The following is a 17,317-nucleotide window of genomic DNA, read 5'->3' as shown; positions in this document are numbered from 1 at the left end:
TTGAGTTCCCCAGGGGAATAATGCCTGCGTATTGTCACCTGTTTCCTTACTTATTAAATATACTCTTTATTAAAAAGAAAAACCCTGAAAGTTACAAAAATACAAAAAATACAAAAATTTTAAAAAATGAATTACAATAAAATTTAAAGTCTATACACCACTACCGTGAGCCTTCGAGCTTCACTACTGCTAACAGTGTGATGTGTATCTTTCTAGACTTGGTGTAGTGTGTGGAGAGAATATATGTGTGTAAATACCGGTAGCAATCTTATAACGAATGGTGGGTGGTATAAGTTTACAGGTGTATATTTCACATATCTTCCCGTGTGGATAAATACCTACATGGAGCAGGGCCGATAGATACAAGATTGTTAAGTTTAGAAATTTCACCATATTGCCCTTCAGAAAGACTGTCAAATGACTTTTTTGTCAACAGCATATGGATGTGTCCATTTATTTATTACTCATCCCGTCGTTAGTAGGATTTTAAATCTTCCCCAAACTGCTGGCTATTCTTTTCAAGATAAGAATGTCATATTTAACATTTAAGAGCTTTAGTTCTGAAGTCAGAAGGGCTTGCTAACATTGCATTCCTGGATCAAAAGACTCAGCCGCCGACCCACAGACAGTACCCACAGACCCTCAACCGTGGGCCTCCCCAGCACGAAGTCTGCACCACTAAGGTTACTGCTGCATGGTTTTGAGTGGGCCTGACTATGCTTCCTACCAAGAGACGGGAAGAAGAAACTAAAGATGGTCCGTGCTAGTCTTGGTCAGTCTCTTTCTTAATCTCAATCACTTTCTCCCCTCCCATCCATCTTTCTCCCCTTTCTCCTTTATTGAAGTATAATTAGCAGTAACAAACTGTACATATTTAAAGCATACAGTTTACATATAATTGACAATTTTTGGTGTAGCATTCTAAAAGTGCTCTGTACAGGGGCACCTGGGTGGCTCAGTCAGTTGAGTGTCTGACTCATGCCCCAGGTCATGATCACACGCTTTGTGGGTTTGAGTCCTGCATCGGGCTCTGTGCTGACAGCTTAGAGCCTGGAGCCTGCTTCGGATTCTGTGTCTCCCTCTCTATCTGCCCCTCCCCCGCTCATGCTCTGTCTCTCTGTCAAAAATAAAACATTAAAAAATTTATTTAAAAGTGCTCTGTACGTACATGAGCATATATATGTGGGGGTGGGTATGCACCTATGTATACATGCATAGTGTGGACCTGTTAACTTTCTCTTCACCAACATGATTGTTAACAAAACTTGGTAAAACATCACAATTAAATGCCAATAGTCGCTTTTCTCCTATCCACAGCAAAACTGCCTAAAAGCAATGTCTATCCTTGCAGTATCCAACTTCTCCTGTTCACTCTTGAATCTACTCCAGTCATGCTTCCATTCTCAAGACCCACTGAACTCTCATCGGTGAACTCCTTGGCTCTAAATCCTTTATTTTAGTTGTTTGCAGGCTTCCTGACTTGTCCCTCTGCCTCTCTCTGTCTCCAACATCTATTCTATTAGCAAATTAGATAAGCTTTACTATCAGCATATATCTGTGATCACCTTCCCTTGTTGAAAGCCATCATTATCTCTTTTCTGGACTTCTGCATGTGCCTCTAACTGCTCTCCTTGCTTCCACACTTGCTCTCCCAGTCCCCAAATGCTATCCCCCTCTACAAGAGATTTAAGTTATTTTGTTGTCTTTCAATCCCTTCTAGGACCTAAGATCAAAGAGAGAAGAGATTTTTTTTCCTTTTTGATTCGCTGTGGTATCCTCAGTACCTAGAATAGTACCTAACACATAGTACATAGTACACATATATATTTAGACAGATAAAAAAGGAAGTTAGTAGACTATAGCCTTAAAGCCAAGTAATTCAGCTCCTGACAGTTACCAAGAATCGATTTATTTTTGCGCCCCAAACTGTTTATGTTGTATAATTAATTAAATATTACAGTATTGATATTTAAAAATGAGAACAAAAATATGTTTCTGGGAAAACTAAGGTGGATGTTTTGTTAATACTTAAAGCAAGTTGCAAAAAGAAATTGCTTTAGATTTGCTGATGAGAACAACTAAGTTTGAAGAAAACCATAAAAAATCTGCAATATTTTTGTACTCAAACTGCTTTACCAGAATTTTAAAGTTCTGACTCCACTCTGAAGGAGCCAATTTGGAAGTAACATGTGATACTTTATTGGTGTGGCTTTGCGTGGAAGCTGATGCCGAGCTCCAATTAGCAGACCCAATTCAAATATAAAGTCTTGGCTCTGTATTAAAGGATTGGCAACTTAATACAAATTGGTATTTTAAGTTCAAATAAAACATTTAAGTATTTTTATAATTTCATGTTCTAAACATTTTTTAAATTTATTGATAGCTTCAATTGGGGCTTATTATAGACATCTGTGTGTTTGCCCATGCCTTTTTTGGTTGCTGTAGTTAAAGCATAGTAGCATATTGTACATATTTTTCTAGATCTTTTTTGCAGTGTATCTTGGAGATCATTTGGTATCTGTCAGGATAGAATTTCTGAAGAAATGTAAGAAGTTGAATAGGATTCCACTTTATGAATACAATGTAACTTATTTTGCTTTTCTACCAGTGACCATTCTCTACCTAGACTATTTACTTCTCTATTCTCTACCTAGACTCTTTCTTATTTTTAAAAATAAACAATACTGAGAAACAAGTGTTGGCAGAGATGTGAAGAAAAAGAAACTCCTGTGCACTGTTGGTAGAAATGCAAACTGGCATAGCCAATGAGGAAAGTTGTATGGAGGCTCCTCAAAAAAGTAAAAATACAACTATCATATAATCCAGTAATTCCACTACTGGGTATTTACCCAAAGAGTAGGAAAACACTAATTTGAAAAGGTATATGCACCCGTATGGTTATTGCAGCATTATTTACAATAGCCAAATTATGGAAGCAGCCCAAGTGACCATCAGTTGATGAATGGATAAAGAAAATGTTGTGTGTGTGTATATACAATGGAATATTATTCAGCCATAAAAGAGAATGAGGGGCGCCTGGGTGGCTCAGTTGGTTAAGCGTCCGACTTCGGCTCAGGTCATGATCTTGCGGTCCGTCAGTTTGAGCCCCGCATCAGGCTCTGTGCTGACAGCTCAGAGCCTGGAGCCTGCTTCAGATTCTGTGTCTCCCTCTCTCTCTGCCCCTTCCCCACTCACACTCTGTCTCTGTCTCTGTCTCTCTCTCTCTCTCAAAAATAAGTACACATTAAAAAAAGAATGAAATTGGGGCGCCTGGGTGGCTCAGTCGGTTGAGCGTCCGACTTCGGCCCAGGTCATGATCTCGCGGTCCGTGGGTTCGAGCCCTGCGTCGGGCTCTGTGCTGACAGCTCAGAGCCTGGAGCCTGTTTCAGATTCTGTGTCTCCCTCTCTCTCAGACCCTCTCCCGTTCATGCTCTGCCTCTCTCTGTCTCAAAAATAAATAAACGTTAAAAAAAAAAAAAATAAAATAGCTTGCTTCTAACCTCTAAAAAAAAAAAAAAAAAGAATGAAATCTTGTCATTTGTAACAACACAGATGGGATCTAGAGAGTATAATGCTAAATGAAATAAGTCCGTCAAAGAAAGACAAATACCATATGATTCCAGTCACATGTAGAGGTTAAGAAATAAAACAAATGAACAAAGGAAACAACAAAGACAAACCAAGAAACAGAGTCTTAACTCTAGAAAACAAACTGATGGTTACCAGAAAGGAGGTGGGTGGGGGGTTGGGTGAAATATGTGCTGGGGCTTAAGCATATACTCACCATGATCAGCACTCAGTAATATATAGAATTTTTGAATTACTATATTGTACACCTAATCACTTCTTGGCCTTTGGCTAAGGTCAAGTGTACTCTATTGTACACCTGAAACTAATAATATAACACTGTATGTTAACCGTACTGGAATTGAAATAAAATAATGCAAAGAATTCCTTGCACATGTGCAATTGTGTGTAACTGTATTTATAGGATAAATTCCTAGAAGTGATATTGTTGCAGTTCATTTTGAAGGCTGTACAACTGATAGACTTTTGTTCAGGATTTATGTTTGAATTTGCTTTGTAATTTTTAATCTTAGGTTTGAACAACCAATATTTTACTCTGAACTTGTAGTTACATAATTGAAATTCATATAGAAAAATTTGTTTATGATTTTCAATCTGGAATTCTTTAGCCTAAATACTCACTTCCCAATGGAATGATTGCTTGTATACTTTTTTTTTTTAACTTAAAAGGTTTTGATAATGAGAGATATCTTAGGCACACAGCTATCATATTCTAGCAGTTTGTACATCCCTCCTATTCTGCCAAGAATCTGTGCTTTGTAAATATCAATCCAAGACATTTAGCAACCGTAGGAGGCATAGCCGATATTGAAAAGAATGATTTATATTTAGCATTTCTGCTGTTCTTCTTTTCATGTCATTTGGATAAATACATGTGTAGGCATGTTTTACAAAAAACTAATAATTTTTAGGTTGGAAGAATATTTCACAGAATTTTCTGAATTTGCTTTTGGGTTAAATTTTTCCCCATTTTGTTAATAAAAAAAATGAATTAGAAATGAAACTTTCTTTACATTTCTTTGTCCTTGAAGTTGGTCTCTTGATTAGTACATATCTTGCTGATCCGTGCAAGTAGTTCATGAACTGTAAAGAATAAAATCCATAGGATTCTGTCATCAGCTACATTCTGTGAATATTTTCAACCAGATTTTAGTACTCATTTTTCAGACTTAATGTCATTTGGGGAGAATCTTAATTCATAGCTGAAAAACTAAATATGTTGCAAAGCCAGTGATAAATTCCTTGTTTGTGTTGCAAAACTAATTATAAATTCCTTGTTTATGTTGAACTTTTGCTAGGGAAAGATTCTGGGGGGGTGGATTTTATTTATCTTTTTAAAGGAATAAATATTATGCAAATCACCTTGGTAACAGCTGGACCACAGTCATGCAATATGTTTAGTATCACTTTCTGAGTTAGTTGACGTTGGTCTGGAGTTGACAACACTGATTTTCAGTGAGATAGAAGATTTATCATTTTTAAAATAAGAGGTGAAATTTACTTTTTAAGAAAATTGCAATCACTAGGTTTAGAAGGCAAAACAGATTTCACCATTCTGAGAATGGTGAATTATTTTCTATGTGAAGAATATGTTAAGTGGCAGCCTTTTTGGTTGGGTCTCAGAGTCTACCACATGTGAAAGAAAATAAATCCCATTGTTTTTTTTAAAGACACTAAAATGTGATGACTGTTCTCAATGTATGTATGAATATCCGTGCACATACAGATATGTGTTATGTATACACTCATACAGTGTGTGTGTGCATATATAAAAATTGTATAGGGGCGCCTGGGTGGCGCAGTCGGTTAAGCGTCCGACTTCAGCCAGGTCACGATCTCGCGGTCCGGGAGTTCGAGCCCCGCGTCGGGTCTGGGCTGATGGCTCAGAGCCTGGAGCCTGTTTCCGATTCTGTGTCTCCCTCTCTCTCTGCCCCTCCCCCGTTCATGCTCTGTCTCTCTCTGTCCCAAAAATAAATAAAAACGTGGAAAAAAAATTAAAAAAAAATTGTATATATTTTTATAAGTGTAGAAACTGTCATTTGAAAACAGTAAGGACTTGCAAGAAAATCTTTTGGTAGGCATTGGGAGGAGCACAGTTTTATGGTTATTGGTGGGTGGTAATGCTCTGGTGAGCCAGTCTTCCCCTCAGCTATTTCACACCAAGACAGAGCTGGGTAGAAATCACACAACCTATTTAGGGAGGAAGGGGTGAGATGGTGACCCATTTTAACATAGTTTAATATGTAATGGTTTTGTCGAACGTAAAGTCAAGCATTTCCTGTTTCGTATGCTTATAGAGTCCTTAGTGGTCATATATTTCTCTGGGAGGATGTTAGCTACCGCTGAAAGTATGGCCGAGGATGTTTAAGGACATACAACTTAGTGCGTCTTTGTTTGGTAGCTGTCTCTTGACTTTTTTCGAATTTGGAGCTGAAAGATGGCCATGCTGTTTCTGTATTATTTGAGCATTATTGCAACTTCGTTTTCACCATTCATAGATAAGAACTTCCAGAGGAGTCTACTTCTCTCTATGTGATTGTCTAATGGAACTTTTCGCCCACCCATTAGATGGCATCACTGGATATTGTAAGTATAGGAAAATGCTGGCTTTGATGGCAATTCATTTCCCAGGGGGTCCCCTATTCTGGAAAGTCTCCTGCATAATGAACACACATTCCCTGAAGCATGGTGTCCCTGCAGTGGATTTGTGAGTATTACAGCATCTAACATTGAAACAGAAGCACTCTAGGAAACACAAAACAGCCTCAAATAAATTACAGTTAATATTCTCACAGATTCAAGAGGATGTTGTATTGAACAAATTAGGATACATTACTACATAAAACACCAATTGGATAACAAAATAATGTTCCTAGAGATAAAAAATCTACTTCCCTACCCTTCCCCATCACTAATAAACATTCAACATTAATTTCATATGCAATCAGAAAAAAGGCACACATTTAGAATTCAAAGCAACATTTCAAAAGTGCAAAATCATATACTAAAGTATCTCTAGACTGCAGGACTCTAAGTAATTTTTAAAATTTCCTATTTATACTTTTATGCATTTTCCAAACTTTCTATAAGAATAAAGATAATTCAAGGACTTAGCTTTATACTATTATTTAGACATCAGTTACTGAAAGGAAAACAGCTGATATGCTAGGAAGGAAAATTAGATTAATGAGAATTATCCTTATCCTCTCATAAATTATGAGTCTTCCTTGAGTTAAGTAAGCTATTATAAATTATGGGGACATAAATATATGAAAACAGTACACCAATTTGAGCGCCTATAAAAAAGGCAGGTATGACACTTGAAAAAGACTTGTGAATATTCACATTTAATATTATGCCTGGACACTGATTATGGTGATAAGTGATTAGAAGTATACTTTATATTCTAAAAAAAGGTAAGACAGTATATGCCAAAGGGTAGGATATATTCTTTCGATACTCCCTGATAACTAGGGCATGGGTATGAGACCTAATCATGGCCAAATTCCCCTGCATGGAACTTTGGATCCTGAGGGATTAACACAAAGGTGTGTTGGGTCAATAAGTGATTTTTTCTAGGTAGCTATTGCAGAATCCAGGGTCTGATGAAGCATCATCATCCTATTGAACCATTCCTGTAGCAGGAACTTGGGTAATGCCATGTCTCCCTTCATTACTGAGCCAACATGGTTTTCCAGAACTCAGGAGATTCTATAGATAATCTGATACCCATCCAGATTGTTAGCAGTAGATGTATTTATGCTCCAGTAACAAATGCAGATATGGTGAGACTTTTGCATATACGACCCACCTCATGCCCTCTGAGTGCCTTGTAGCGCCCATTCAAAGGGTGCTACCCTTGTTTTGGATATGTCTATTGGGCAGTTACCTGTGACTGATATGTGACAGATATATTGAATGCCCACTGTATGCCAGCTACTGTTCTAGCTGCTGGAGATACAGACATGAAAGAGACCACATTTACTTCTTTCACAAAGCTTACATTCTCATTGAAGGAAGATAGAAAATAAACATGTTAAACCAGTGAGATAGTTTTGGGTATAGTCACGAGATATGAAGATGATAAAACGGGAGAGTGTAGTGAGGAGAGTGTGCAACATTAGGTAGGATAACCAAGGATGGCTTTTGAGGAAGTGATATTTAATTGTGACTAAGCAGATGGGAAGGTCTACAGAAGGAGTATTCCTAGGTAATAGGACTATAAATGCAAAGGTCCTGAGACAGAAATGACCTTGGCGCACGTGATTAGAATCTAGTGAATGAGTGATGAGTGGAAAGAGATGAGGTTGAAGAGATTGACAGGCCAGTCATATGGGGCAAATCCCAGTAAGAAGCAGGAAAGTGATGTAATATGAATTGATTTATGCGTATGAAAGATCATTCTGGCTATTCTGTGCAAGCTTTAGGGAAGAAGCATGGAGGAAGAGGAATTGGTTAGGATCCTGTTGCAATAGGCAGATAAAAGGTATTGCTTACTTGGCTAGGGCTGTAGCCATGGAGAAGTGGTTTCTACCGGCTGTTCTCAAGCACAGATGTTCTATGAGAGATGATGCTGGCACGCTAGCCACTTCGGCATGTGCTTTCCAATGTACAGTTGCAGGTGAGATTTAGAGTCTGTTGTAGGGTATGGAGCAGGGGTGTGTGTGATACTCAGTGTTTAACGTGAAGGAGAGTATAAAATGCCAGAAGCAAAGCAGTGTTGGCATTCTCCTTTGTGTGGGAAAGCCAGCATTGTGTTGCTAAAAGACAGGATTAGCTAAAACTTTCATCCAGGAATATTCAAAAGAGAACTGAATGAGTATTCTGTTCTGCTTTGAGATCTTATGCTTTTTTGTTTATTTTTAAGATTTTATTTTTATGTAACCTCTACACCGAGCGTGGGGCTCAAACTCACAACCCCGAGATCAAGAGTCGCACGCTTCACCGACTGAGCCAGCCAGGCACCCCGAGATGTGTACGTTGTTAATGTCCTTTAAAGGATGAACGTTGGGGCACGTGGGCGATTCAGTCTGTTAAGTGCCCGACTTCGGCTCAGGTCATGATCTCGCGGTTCATGAGTTCGAGCCCCACGTCCGGCTCGGTGCTGACAGCTCAGAGCCCGGAGCCTGCTTCGGATTCTGTGACTCCCTCTCACTCTGCCCCTCCTCTATTTGTGCTCTGTTTCTCTCTTTCAAAAATAAATATTTAAAAAATTTAAAGGATAAATGTTGCCCTCAGGGGTGAAGGAAACGTTAGAGTACGTCACACAATGAATGAGATCATGCAACTATAAACATACGAAGCGTTTACTATGACCATGAAGAAGTGGAATTGCATTGATTTTATCTTTTCAGTGTTCTAGGAAATGGATTTTATAAATAATCTAGGTTGCTCTTTTAGAGAAAAACTTTAATTTCAAAAAGCCATTTACGTCTTCATTGCAGCGATCCCTCAACTGCTAGACCTAGGCATAAGCCTTTCACCTGCGGCCTGTTATCTAACACAGCCTCTTTTAAGACATGTAATTTCGAAGGGTTTCCTCGCTGGCTGAATCATTTCTGTGTACCTTAGTAGCAGAAATCATAATACAGCTACAAAAATTGGGCTGAATTCTGGGATACCAAGCTGCTCCTTCTCTGAGGAAATTCCAATTCAGTGGCCGTGGAGGTAGTGTATGTTTTTGAACACCTATATCCCCCCTCAGCCTCTACCACAGGCCTCTGAGATTGGACTATCTCGTAGATCCTTTGAGAAACAAGAAATGCAGGGCCAAAGGAGAGGTTGACTGGAACACAGCACTGGTGTGGAATTGCGTTACCTTGACTTGTCTTGGATCTGTGGGTTGTCTGGGTGTGTATTTTTGTTTTTGTTTTTGTTTTACCTGTTTTGTTGTTTTGTTTGTTTGTTTGGTAAAAACACAAATTTGCTAGCCAGACTGGAAATGTTTTCTGGTTTTTCTTCATCAAAGGGCGCTCTCCCTAGCGGTCTTCTCTGTCAAGGACTTTCTCTCTTTAACTTTGGTTAAAGCTTGGTTATGTTCCGTACGTAAGCAGAGTTCAACTGATGAGGGAAAAGTCACTCTAGAGAAAAGACTCTAATTGTGAGACCAGATGGTAAGCATTATTCCGCTGATGGGGTTGTGTAGATTTGAGGGAAGGTGTGGTAATACGATCTCATTCTGCAGCTGTGACCTGTTGTTCCAAAACAGCCTCCTTCCTCCCTGCTTTTTACGTCTACATTCCAGCACCTCTCCTTCCATCTTTGTGGGCATCGGGGCCTCACAGATTGATTTGACAGATGCGTAAGACAGGAATGAAGCTTGCTCTAAGAAGAGCAACTTCCGCTATTCATTCTAACCCATGGATACTTTTTGAATATCTGCCTCCCCCTGTTACATGTAACATGGCAGATTGTGCAGAACGTAGCCACTCTTGTTCAGCACGCTGAGAGACAGTTGCCTGGGACTCAAATTGCCATGAGCCTATCCTGTCTTTAAGGCGTCTGCAGCTGAAGTCTCGCAGGTGCCTCAAAGTTAAGATCAGTAAACTCGAGAGCATTATCTCTGTTCGCCTCCTCTCCCCTCAGAAAACACCAACCAACCCTTTCTCCTGTGTTTCCTCCTTCAGTGAAAGGTAGCGACTTTCTTCCTTCACCACCCCCTCCAACCCCCACCGTGGAAAATCTAGAGGCACATCTAGACTCTTTCCATCTTCCCCATTTCATGCAGTCCATTTCCTAATATTGGCATTGCTCTAATTCAGGCTTTCCGTAGTTCTCTGGAATTTGGAAACATCTGATGTTTTTGTCTTTATTTTTATCCAAATTATTTTCTTCCTTCCACTGTATTAGAGCATTCCAGGTTCAGTGAGACACAGACCAGTGAGGCCAATGACATTAGACTCTCACAGAGGGAAGTGTAAGTGAAAATCTTTCTTACAAGCTCTGTGGGTTTATTGTAATATGTGGCAAGGCCTGAGAACCAGTGCTGTGCTGGAGAAATTTCAAATGTCTTAGCCAGGTGCACAAGGCCTTCATGACCTTGGCCATCTTATCTTCTGCCACTTCTGCTTCTGACTTTAAAATCAATAACCATAAAATACTTATGATTCCTTTTTATTTCCCTACTGTTGCATACCATTCCTTGTGGGAATACATCCATCAGAAATGTCCTGGAAATATACAAACTACATAAAGCACTGTCCCTATCAAGTACTACATCCAGTAGCGTGCCATCTTGGTATAGGTGTTGAGCTGACCCATGAGAACCTCCAAAATAATGTGGGGCTCCTGTGCTTCCCTGTGTTCCCTCTCTTTTCCTTCTTCTTATCTTCCTTGGACTCAACAGCAAGTCCTTGGACTCTCTTATAATCAGGGTGGTATCATCTCAGAGCTTCCTGAAATGCCAGGTCTTCTCCAGTCCAAAACGTGCTTCCACATTGTGCCCTTGCAGGAAATCTGCTCTGGTTCTGTGCTACACCGGCCTTCACTTATTACGCCACTGACACTGGCAATAGGTAGTATAGTCCAGTAGATGTACAGGGTATAGAGAGCTTTTACATGTTGTATCTCAGCGTGATCCTCAGCACTCCCTTTGGAGTAGGCAAGGAGCTGTTACTTTTCCACTTTACTGATGTGGAGATGAGCTTCTTTTTACTCTTATTAACCTGCTCTCGGCATGTACTCGAGTCTCTGCAGATTAGGTGTCGATAGGGTCCATGATGCACATCTCAAGTCCCATCACCCAATTGAATTATGGTTGGCTACTTATTACTAAAGGGGCCTGGGTGTAGTTTTTGTTTTTAAAAGCTTGAGGGTAGGGGCACCTGGGTGGCTCAGTTAAGCATCCGACTTCAGCTCAGGTCATGATCTCACAGCTTGTGAGTTCGAGCCCCATGTTGGGCTCTGTGCTGACAGCTCAGAGCCTGGAGCCTGCTTTGGATTCTATGTCTGTCTGTCTGTCTGTCTCTCTCTCTCTCTCTCTCTCTCTTTCTCTGCCCCTCCCCCACTTGTGTTCGTTTTCTCTCTCTCAAAAATAAACATTAAAAAAAATTTCATTAAAGAAGCTTGGGGGTAAATTCATAGTTGGAGCAAACTTGATTTCATAACATTCACTCACTATTGTTTATTTTATCTTTTTTTTTTTTAATTTTTTTTTTAACCTTTATTTATTTTTGAGACAGAGAGAGACAGAGCATGAACGGGGAAGGGTCAGAGAGAGGGAGACACAGAATCTGAAACAGGCTCCAGGCTCTGAGCTGTCAGCACAGAGCCCGACACGGGGCTCGAACCCACGGACTGCAAGATCATGACCTGAGCCAAAGTCGGCCGCCCAACCGACTGAGCCACCCAGGCGCCCCATGTTTATTTTATCTTTTAAAGATTTTATTTTTAAGTAATCTCTACACTCAATGTGGGGCTCAAACTCATAACCCTGAGATCAAGAGTAGCATGTTCTACTGACCGAGCCAGGCAGGCGCCCCACTCACTATTGTTTAGAAGCCTCATCACCTTGGAATGTTCCAGGCCCCCATTTTCCACTTCTGTGGTCCATCTTCACTTTTGGTCAGTGTGGTCCTTGGCACCTCTGTGAAAGAGGAGGGAAGGGAGAAGAAGGGAAAATGGTATGATTGGTTTTAGATGTTGATTTTTGAGGCCTGTACTATGAGTCCCTCGAATTACTTAAGTCTTAAAGAACCAAACACAGAGTATTGGGACTGTGTGATTGGGCCTGTGATCCTAGTACTGAAAACAGTTCCTTTCAGTGAAGAAGGGAGAGGACTCCAAGTTCCTCAATGAAGCATCCACATATATTAGCTCCTGTGTCAGGATGGTGTTTCCCACTTCCTGTCTCTAATCTAGCAAGTCTCCTTGCCTGTTTTTTTTGTTTTTTTTTTTTTTTTTCAGTCTAAAAGTAAGGCCTATGGGCTAGTTTCTGAGACTATGGCTTTTATTAAAAAGATCTTGCTCTTTTTGAATTTTAAAAGTTGGAAGAAATTATAAGCGACAAATGACTATAGTTGAATTCTGTCACTTAAAGTCCTGTGGGAATAAGAATGTTCCCTTCTTCTGCCCAGGAGGAGAAAAAGATCATTTTATTTAAAATAAATCTGTTGAGCTGCATGTTGCTGGTATCTAATCAAGCTCTGAATTTGAGTTCAATTAGAGCTTTGATAAAAGAAAGGGAAAGGAAACTTACAAGAATGCTCTCCCATTCATGAAGGGCCTGCATGTTTTTAGTTTCCAAGTAAATGGAATAATGGGACCATGCATTTTCCATCCAAGCATTTTCCACCCTGAGAATAATTCCCTTCCTGGCTTCTCAATGAATAATGCATTATTTCTGAAACCCAAGAGGCAATTCCTTTGATTTCCCTTTATGTTTAGCTTTCTGAGTGATTTTCAAGCAAGGAAATTCAAGGACTTGGAATGAATGCTTTATTAACATTTTTACTTGAAGTTCAAATAGCTCCTTGGCTATTATCTCCTGATATTTGAAATTTTTTTTTTTCTCTCTAAGGAGAATCTAAGGTATTGTATTTATTAGAAAATGAAGCACCTTGGACAGTCTTCAAAGTGAATAGCAGTTGAAAGCCAATACACATTTGCGTTTTAGAACAAAGAGCTTTATGGGGGTACTTTTCTTCTTTATTTTCATTTCCCTGCTGAACAGGCTCAAAAAAGAAACCTCACATTCAAAACAGGGCTGTTTGGATACTAAATCTCATGTGTTTATGTTTTACAAAACTCAACCCTTGAGGCTAGTACAAATCCACAACCCCAGTCCAAGCCACTTAGGCCAGTGCCATTTAAATCTGAAGATGCTTCAGTGGTCATCCTGTTCCCTGTCTGTTCACCGCGTGGCCTGATTGCACATACGGGGTGAGCGATGATGGGACGGGGTGGTGCCCACCGGTTGTGTTAGCCCGTGTCCTCTTGGCCAAGGATCCCCTGCAGATCCTGGAGTGCCACGGTGGTAGATTTCAGTACTATTTCACAACCTCTACTTTCCCTGGGAGTCAAATGAGTGATTTCAGGAACACAATCAACTGGAATTAAGAATTTCCATTCTTTTTATACTTAGAGTAAAAGCCCAAACAATTCAGAATACTTGGGGAAGAAATGCAAGTTGATCTAAATTAGTAAAACGCCTCAACCATAAAATTTGGTTTAAATTATTTAATTTTCTTAAGTTCAGGAAGCAGGAATATAACATAGCATTTTCCTAGTTCCTTCACCTATATGATGGGATCATGGTTTCTCTCCCCTATGGCTATTAAATTGCTGCTAAAATTAGTATTTGTAAGGCCTATAGAAAAACACCTTTTAAGTGATTGTTGAATAGAAAATAAACATCCATCTTCCTGTTGGAAATTTCTCTTTCCAAGTAGGCCCGTGATACTGAGCAGATCATAACAGTACTATTGTTGATACTGATAAAATATACTTAATGATTATTTACTCAGCACCCATTTACTCCTTACAATAAACCTGATGAGGTAAATGTAATCATTTGTATTTTTCACATTAGAAAACTGAGGTAAGAAAGTAATTGCCTAAATTCACTCAGTTTTCTAAATAGCAAAGCAAGGATTTGAGTTCATTCAGCCTGAATTCAGAAATTATGCCTCAATCAAACATTAAAGGACATTTGTCACAGGTTTCCCTTCTGCTCCAAAACAACGTCATACTGCTAAAAACCCTATCTTTGTAAGGGTTGAGGGGTGTATCCCCAAGTGTCTCAGTTTCTTAGCAAACTGAATGTTTTGCTCAAAGTAGTCATCATCTTTATCTCATAAATACCCAATTTCAGTAGGGTTTGAATCAATGAGATTTTATTAAATTATTTTCTCACTAAATTTTTTTTTATTTTTAAAGAAAATGAACATTTCATTTCAGATGATGATCTGTGGCTTTGAATCTTAGTACTTTTATGTTGAACCAATATCAAATTCACATGACGGTTGCTTGCTTCATAATTATATATATATATATTTTGTTCTTCCATTGTAAAATCCTCTTGATCCCTGTCCTTGTAGGTGCCTTTATTATCTGCTGGACTCCTGGATTGGTCTTGTTACTTCTTGATGTGTGCTGTCCACAATGTGACGTCTTGGCCTATGAGAAATTTTTCCTTCTGCTTGCTGAGTTCAACTCCGCCATGAACCCCATCATCTACTCCTACCGTGACAAGGAGATGAGCGCCACCTTCAGACAGATCCTCTGCTGCCAGCGCAGTGACAACACCAGTGGCCCCACAGAAGGCTCGGACCGCTCGGCTTCCTCCCTCAACCATACCATCTTGGCCGGAGTTCACAGCAATGACCACTCTGTGGTTTAGAAAGGAAACTAAGATGAGCAGCCAGCCATCATCGATTGAGGGATGAACGGCCTCCCCCTCCCCAAATGCCAGGGCAAGGTGGGGTGTGAGAGAGAGAGGAAAAATAAACTCACGTACTTAAACACTAACCAATGGCAGTATTTGTTCCTAGACCCCACAAGACTTGAGATACGTGGAAAATTAGCTTACGTGACAACCCTCATCCTGATCCCCGTTCCTTTTGACAGTAGAAAGTGGAGATCATGCCATGGAATCCATAATAGACTCCAGGGTGTCCATTTAGACTACACTAACTAGACTTCAAAAGATTTTGTGTGGTTTGGTGCAAGTCAGAATAAATTCTGACTAATTGAATCCACAACTTCATCTACATACAGGCTTCCCTCTTTTTATTTCTAAAGGATACATTTCATTTAATAAACATGTTTATGCCTATCAGCATGCTTGTGATGGATAAGACTGTAGGCTGTTGTTAAACTATTGTAACTCCATTTTTTTCCTTATGTAGGAAAATTGTGAATTAGAATTTTTTAGAGAGCATGCATGTAATGTATGTATGCAGTATGCCTTACTTAAAAAGATAAAAGGGTATCGATTTTAAATCTTCTAGGAAATAGAAGAACCTAGATGTCAAAGCCAGTATTTAGGTTGTGAAACAATGTTCTAATCATAATATTACCTTCTTGTCAAAGTGTTATAACACATCTAAAACAGGGAATGTAAGTTTATTACCAAAAGAATACGTAGTCTAAAAGAAGTCATAGAAGATGAAGCACATATTTATCATACCCAAGTGCATTCTAATTATCAGTACATCAGAAGAATTTTTAATAGCCTGTGTTTTTCTGTATTATAAAATAATACATAGTCATTGTAGAAAACTTGAAAAATGCAGAACTGTGTAAAACAGAAAAAATAATTACTGGTAATATCGTGACCCAGAAGTAACCACCGTTAACCACCGTAACCACAGCTTTTCCCCCGTGTATGCCTCTATGTATATCACATGCCTTTTTATATAATTGGGATCATACGTAAACAATTTTATAACCGTTTTTTTTTCCACTGCAGAGTTGCCACATTTTCCTATGGCGTTAAAAATTTTACAAAAACATAATTTTAGTGGCTATATAATATTCCATTTAATGGATGCAATTCCGTTTATTTAACCATTCCCACGTTGTTGACTACTTAGGTCATTTCTGATTTTTGCTATTATAAATAATGTTGCAAAATTTTGTGTACATAAAACTTTGTCCATATAATTGATGATTTACTTAGGACATATTCCCATGAAGGATTTTTTTTTTTTAAATGTGAAATGTCTTTTTATGCTCTTACCTTTTATAAAAAGGGATTTCCTGCTTTGCACCACATGGGTGGCAATTGTGAGGAAAGCCAGTGAAGTTACCTTTTTACAAAGGAAATGCAGTGGTCACTTTAGTTGAGAGTGACTTTTTCTCTATAACAAGATGGACTAGAAGCAGTCAATTGTCACAAATAACCAGGACCCCCTAATTAACATGTCTAGCAATCCCAAATTTTGTTTGAGGAACCGATTTCCGGCTCTTGGTCGCCACGGCTGTAATGTAGAAGTGAAGACAATGCGAATAAATCAAACATGCCAAGAGAATAAAGGATCTTCGTATTAAGTAGCTTGGGACCCTCGTGTAGCAAATGGGTTGAGTGTGTCAGTATGTGACTGGATACTGTGTATTCTCGGGGAATCACCTCTAATAGATTCCCACCATAATGGGTGATACCTGTTTAATGAATTGTCCAGATGAACTAGTAATTGCACCAGTTTGTTATAAGCAACCAGTAAAGTCACAGTCATGAAGCAGGTATGGGAAAGTTGGGAGTACGTTTAAGAGAAAGATGTCCAGAAGAATCATTGTCTAGGAAGGAAGAGGTCAGCATTTGAGCAGAGGGCAGACTTGTAAGGTGCCCACGGTGGAAAGAACATGGGGAGCCAGTTAGCAGAAACGTGTTTGCACATACTTTATCCAAAGTACAGAGCATTTTATGTTGGAAGTGAAAGAAATGAACTTGGACTTTCATGTGCATATATTCTGGACTATTTGAGTTAAAAACATACTAATTGGATCTTAATAAATTCATTTTCAATCAGTGTTTGGCAATGTGTGGTTCTGGTCCGTGTTGTTTCTGTTGCTCAGGAATCTTCCAGCTTGCATCACAAGGTGCCTTCCTTCTGTGGACAACTTCATGTCCCCGTCACCGGGCCTTCTGACCTCTTGGGGTGAAGCAACCATATGCTTCCCCAACTCAGAACTGCTTTTTTTCTGTCAGTAATAAGTCTTACTCTTAACATGAGTGTCTTTTGGAAAAAGTGAGTTTATAAAAACATTATGATGACTTTATGAAAAACTT

General features: G+C 39.2%; 1 protein-coding gene across 13 annotated transcripts in view; it reads left to right on the top strand.

Moving 5' to 3' along the window:
* The window catches only part of LPAR1 (lysophosphatidic acid receptor 1), a 136,270-nt gene extending 119,203 nt beyond the window's left edge, over positions 1 to 17,067 (top strand). For all 13 annotated transcript variants that reach the window (XM_045469651.1, XM_045469658.1, XM_045469661.1 and 10 more), the window contains one exon: positions 14,625 to 17,067. In XM_045469651.1, the coding sequence (XP_045325607.1) occupies positions 14,625 to 14,926 (302 nt within the window). In that variant the 3' untranslated portion in view covers positions 14,927 to 17,067. The remainder of the gene's footprint in view (positions 1 to 14,624) is intronic.
* The last annotated feature ends 250 nt before the right edge of the window (positions 17,068 to 17,317 follow it).

Source organism: Leopardus geoffroyi, chromosome D4 (genome assembly GCF_018350155.1).
Source record: "Leopardus geoffroyi isolate Oge1 chromosome D4, O.geoffroyi_Oge1_pat1.0, whole genome shotgun sequence".
NCBI classification, from domain to species: Eukaryota; Metazoa; Chordata; class Mammalia; order Carnivora; family Felidae; genus Leopardus; species Leopardus geoffroyi.
The sequence above is the reverse complement of the archived record's forward strand: the minus strand, read 5'-3'. Positions and strand labels throughout refer to the sequence as shown.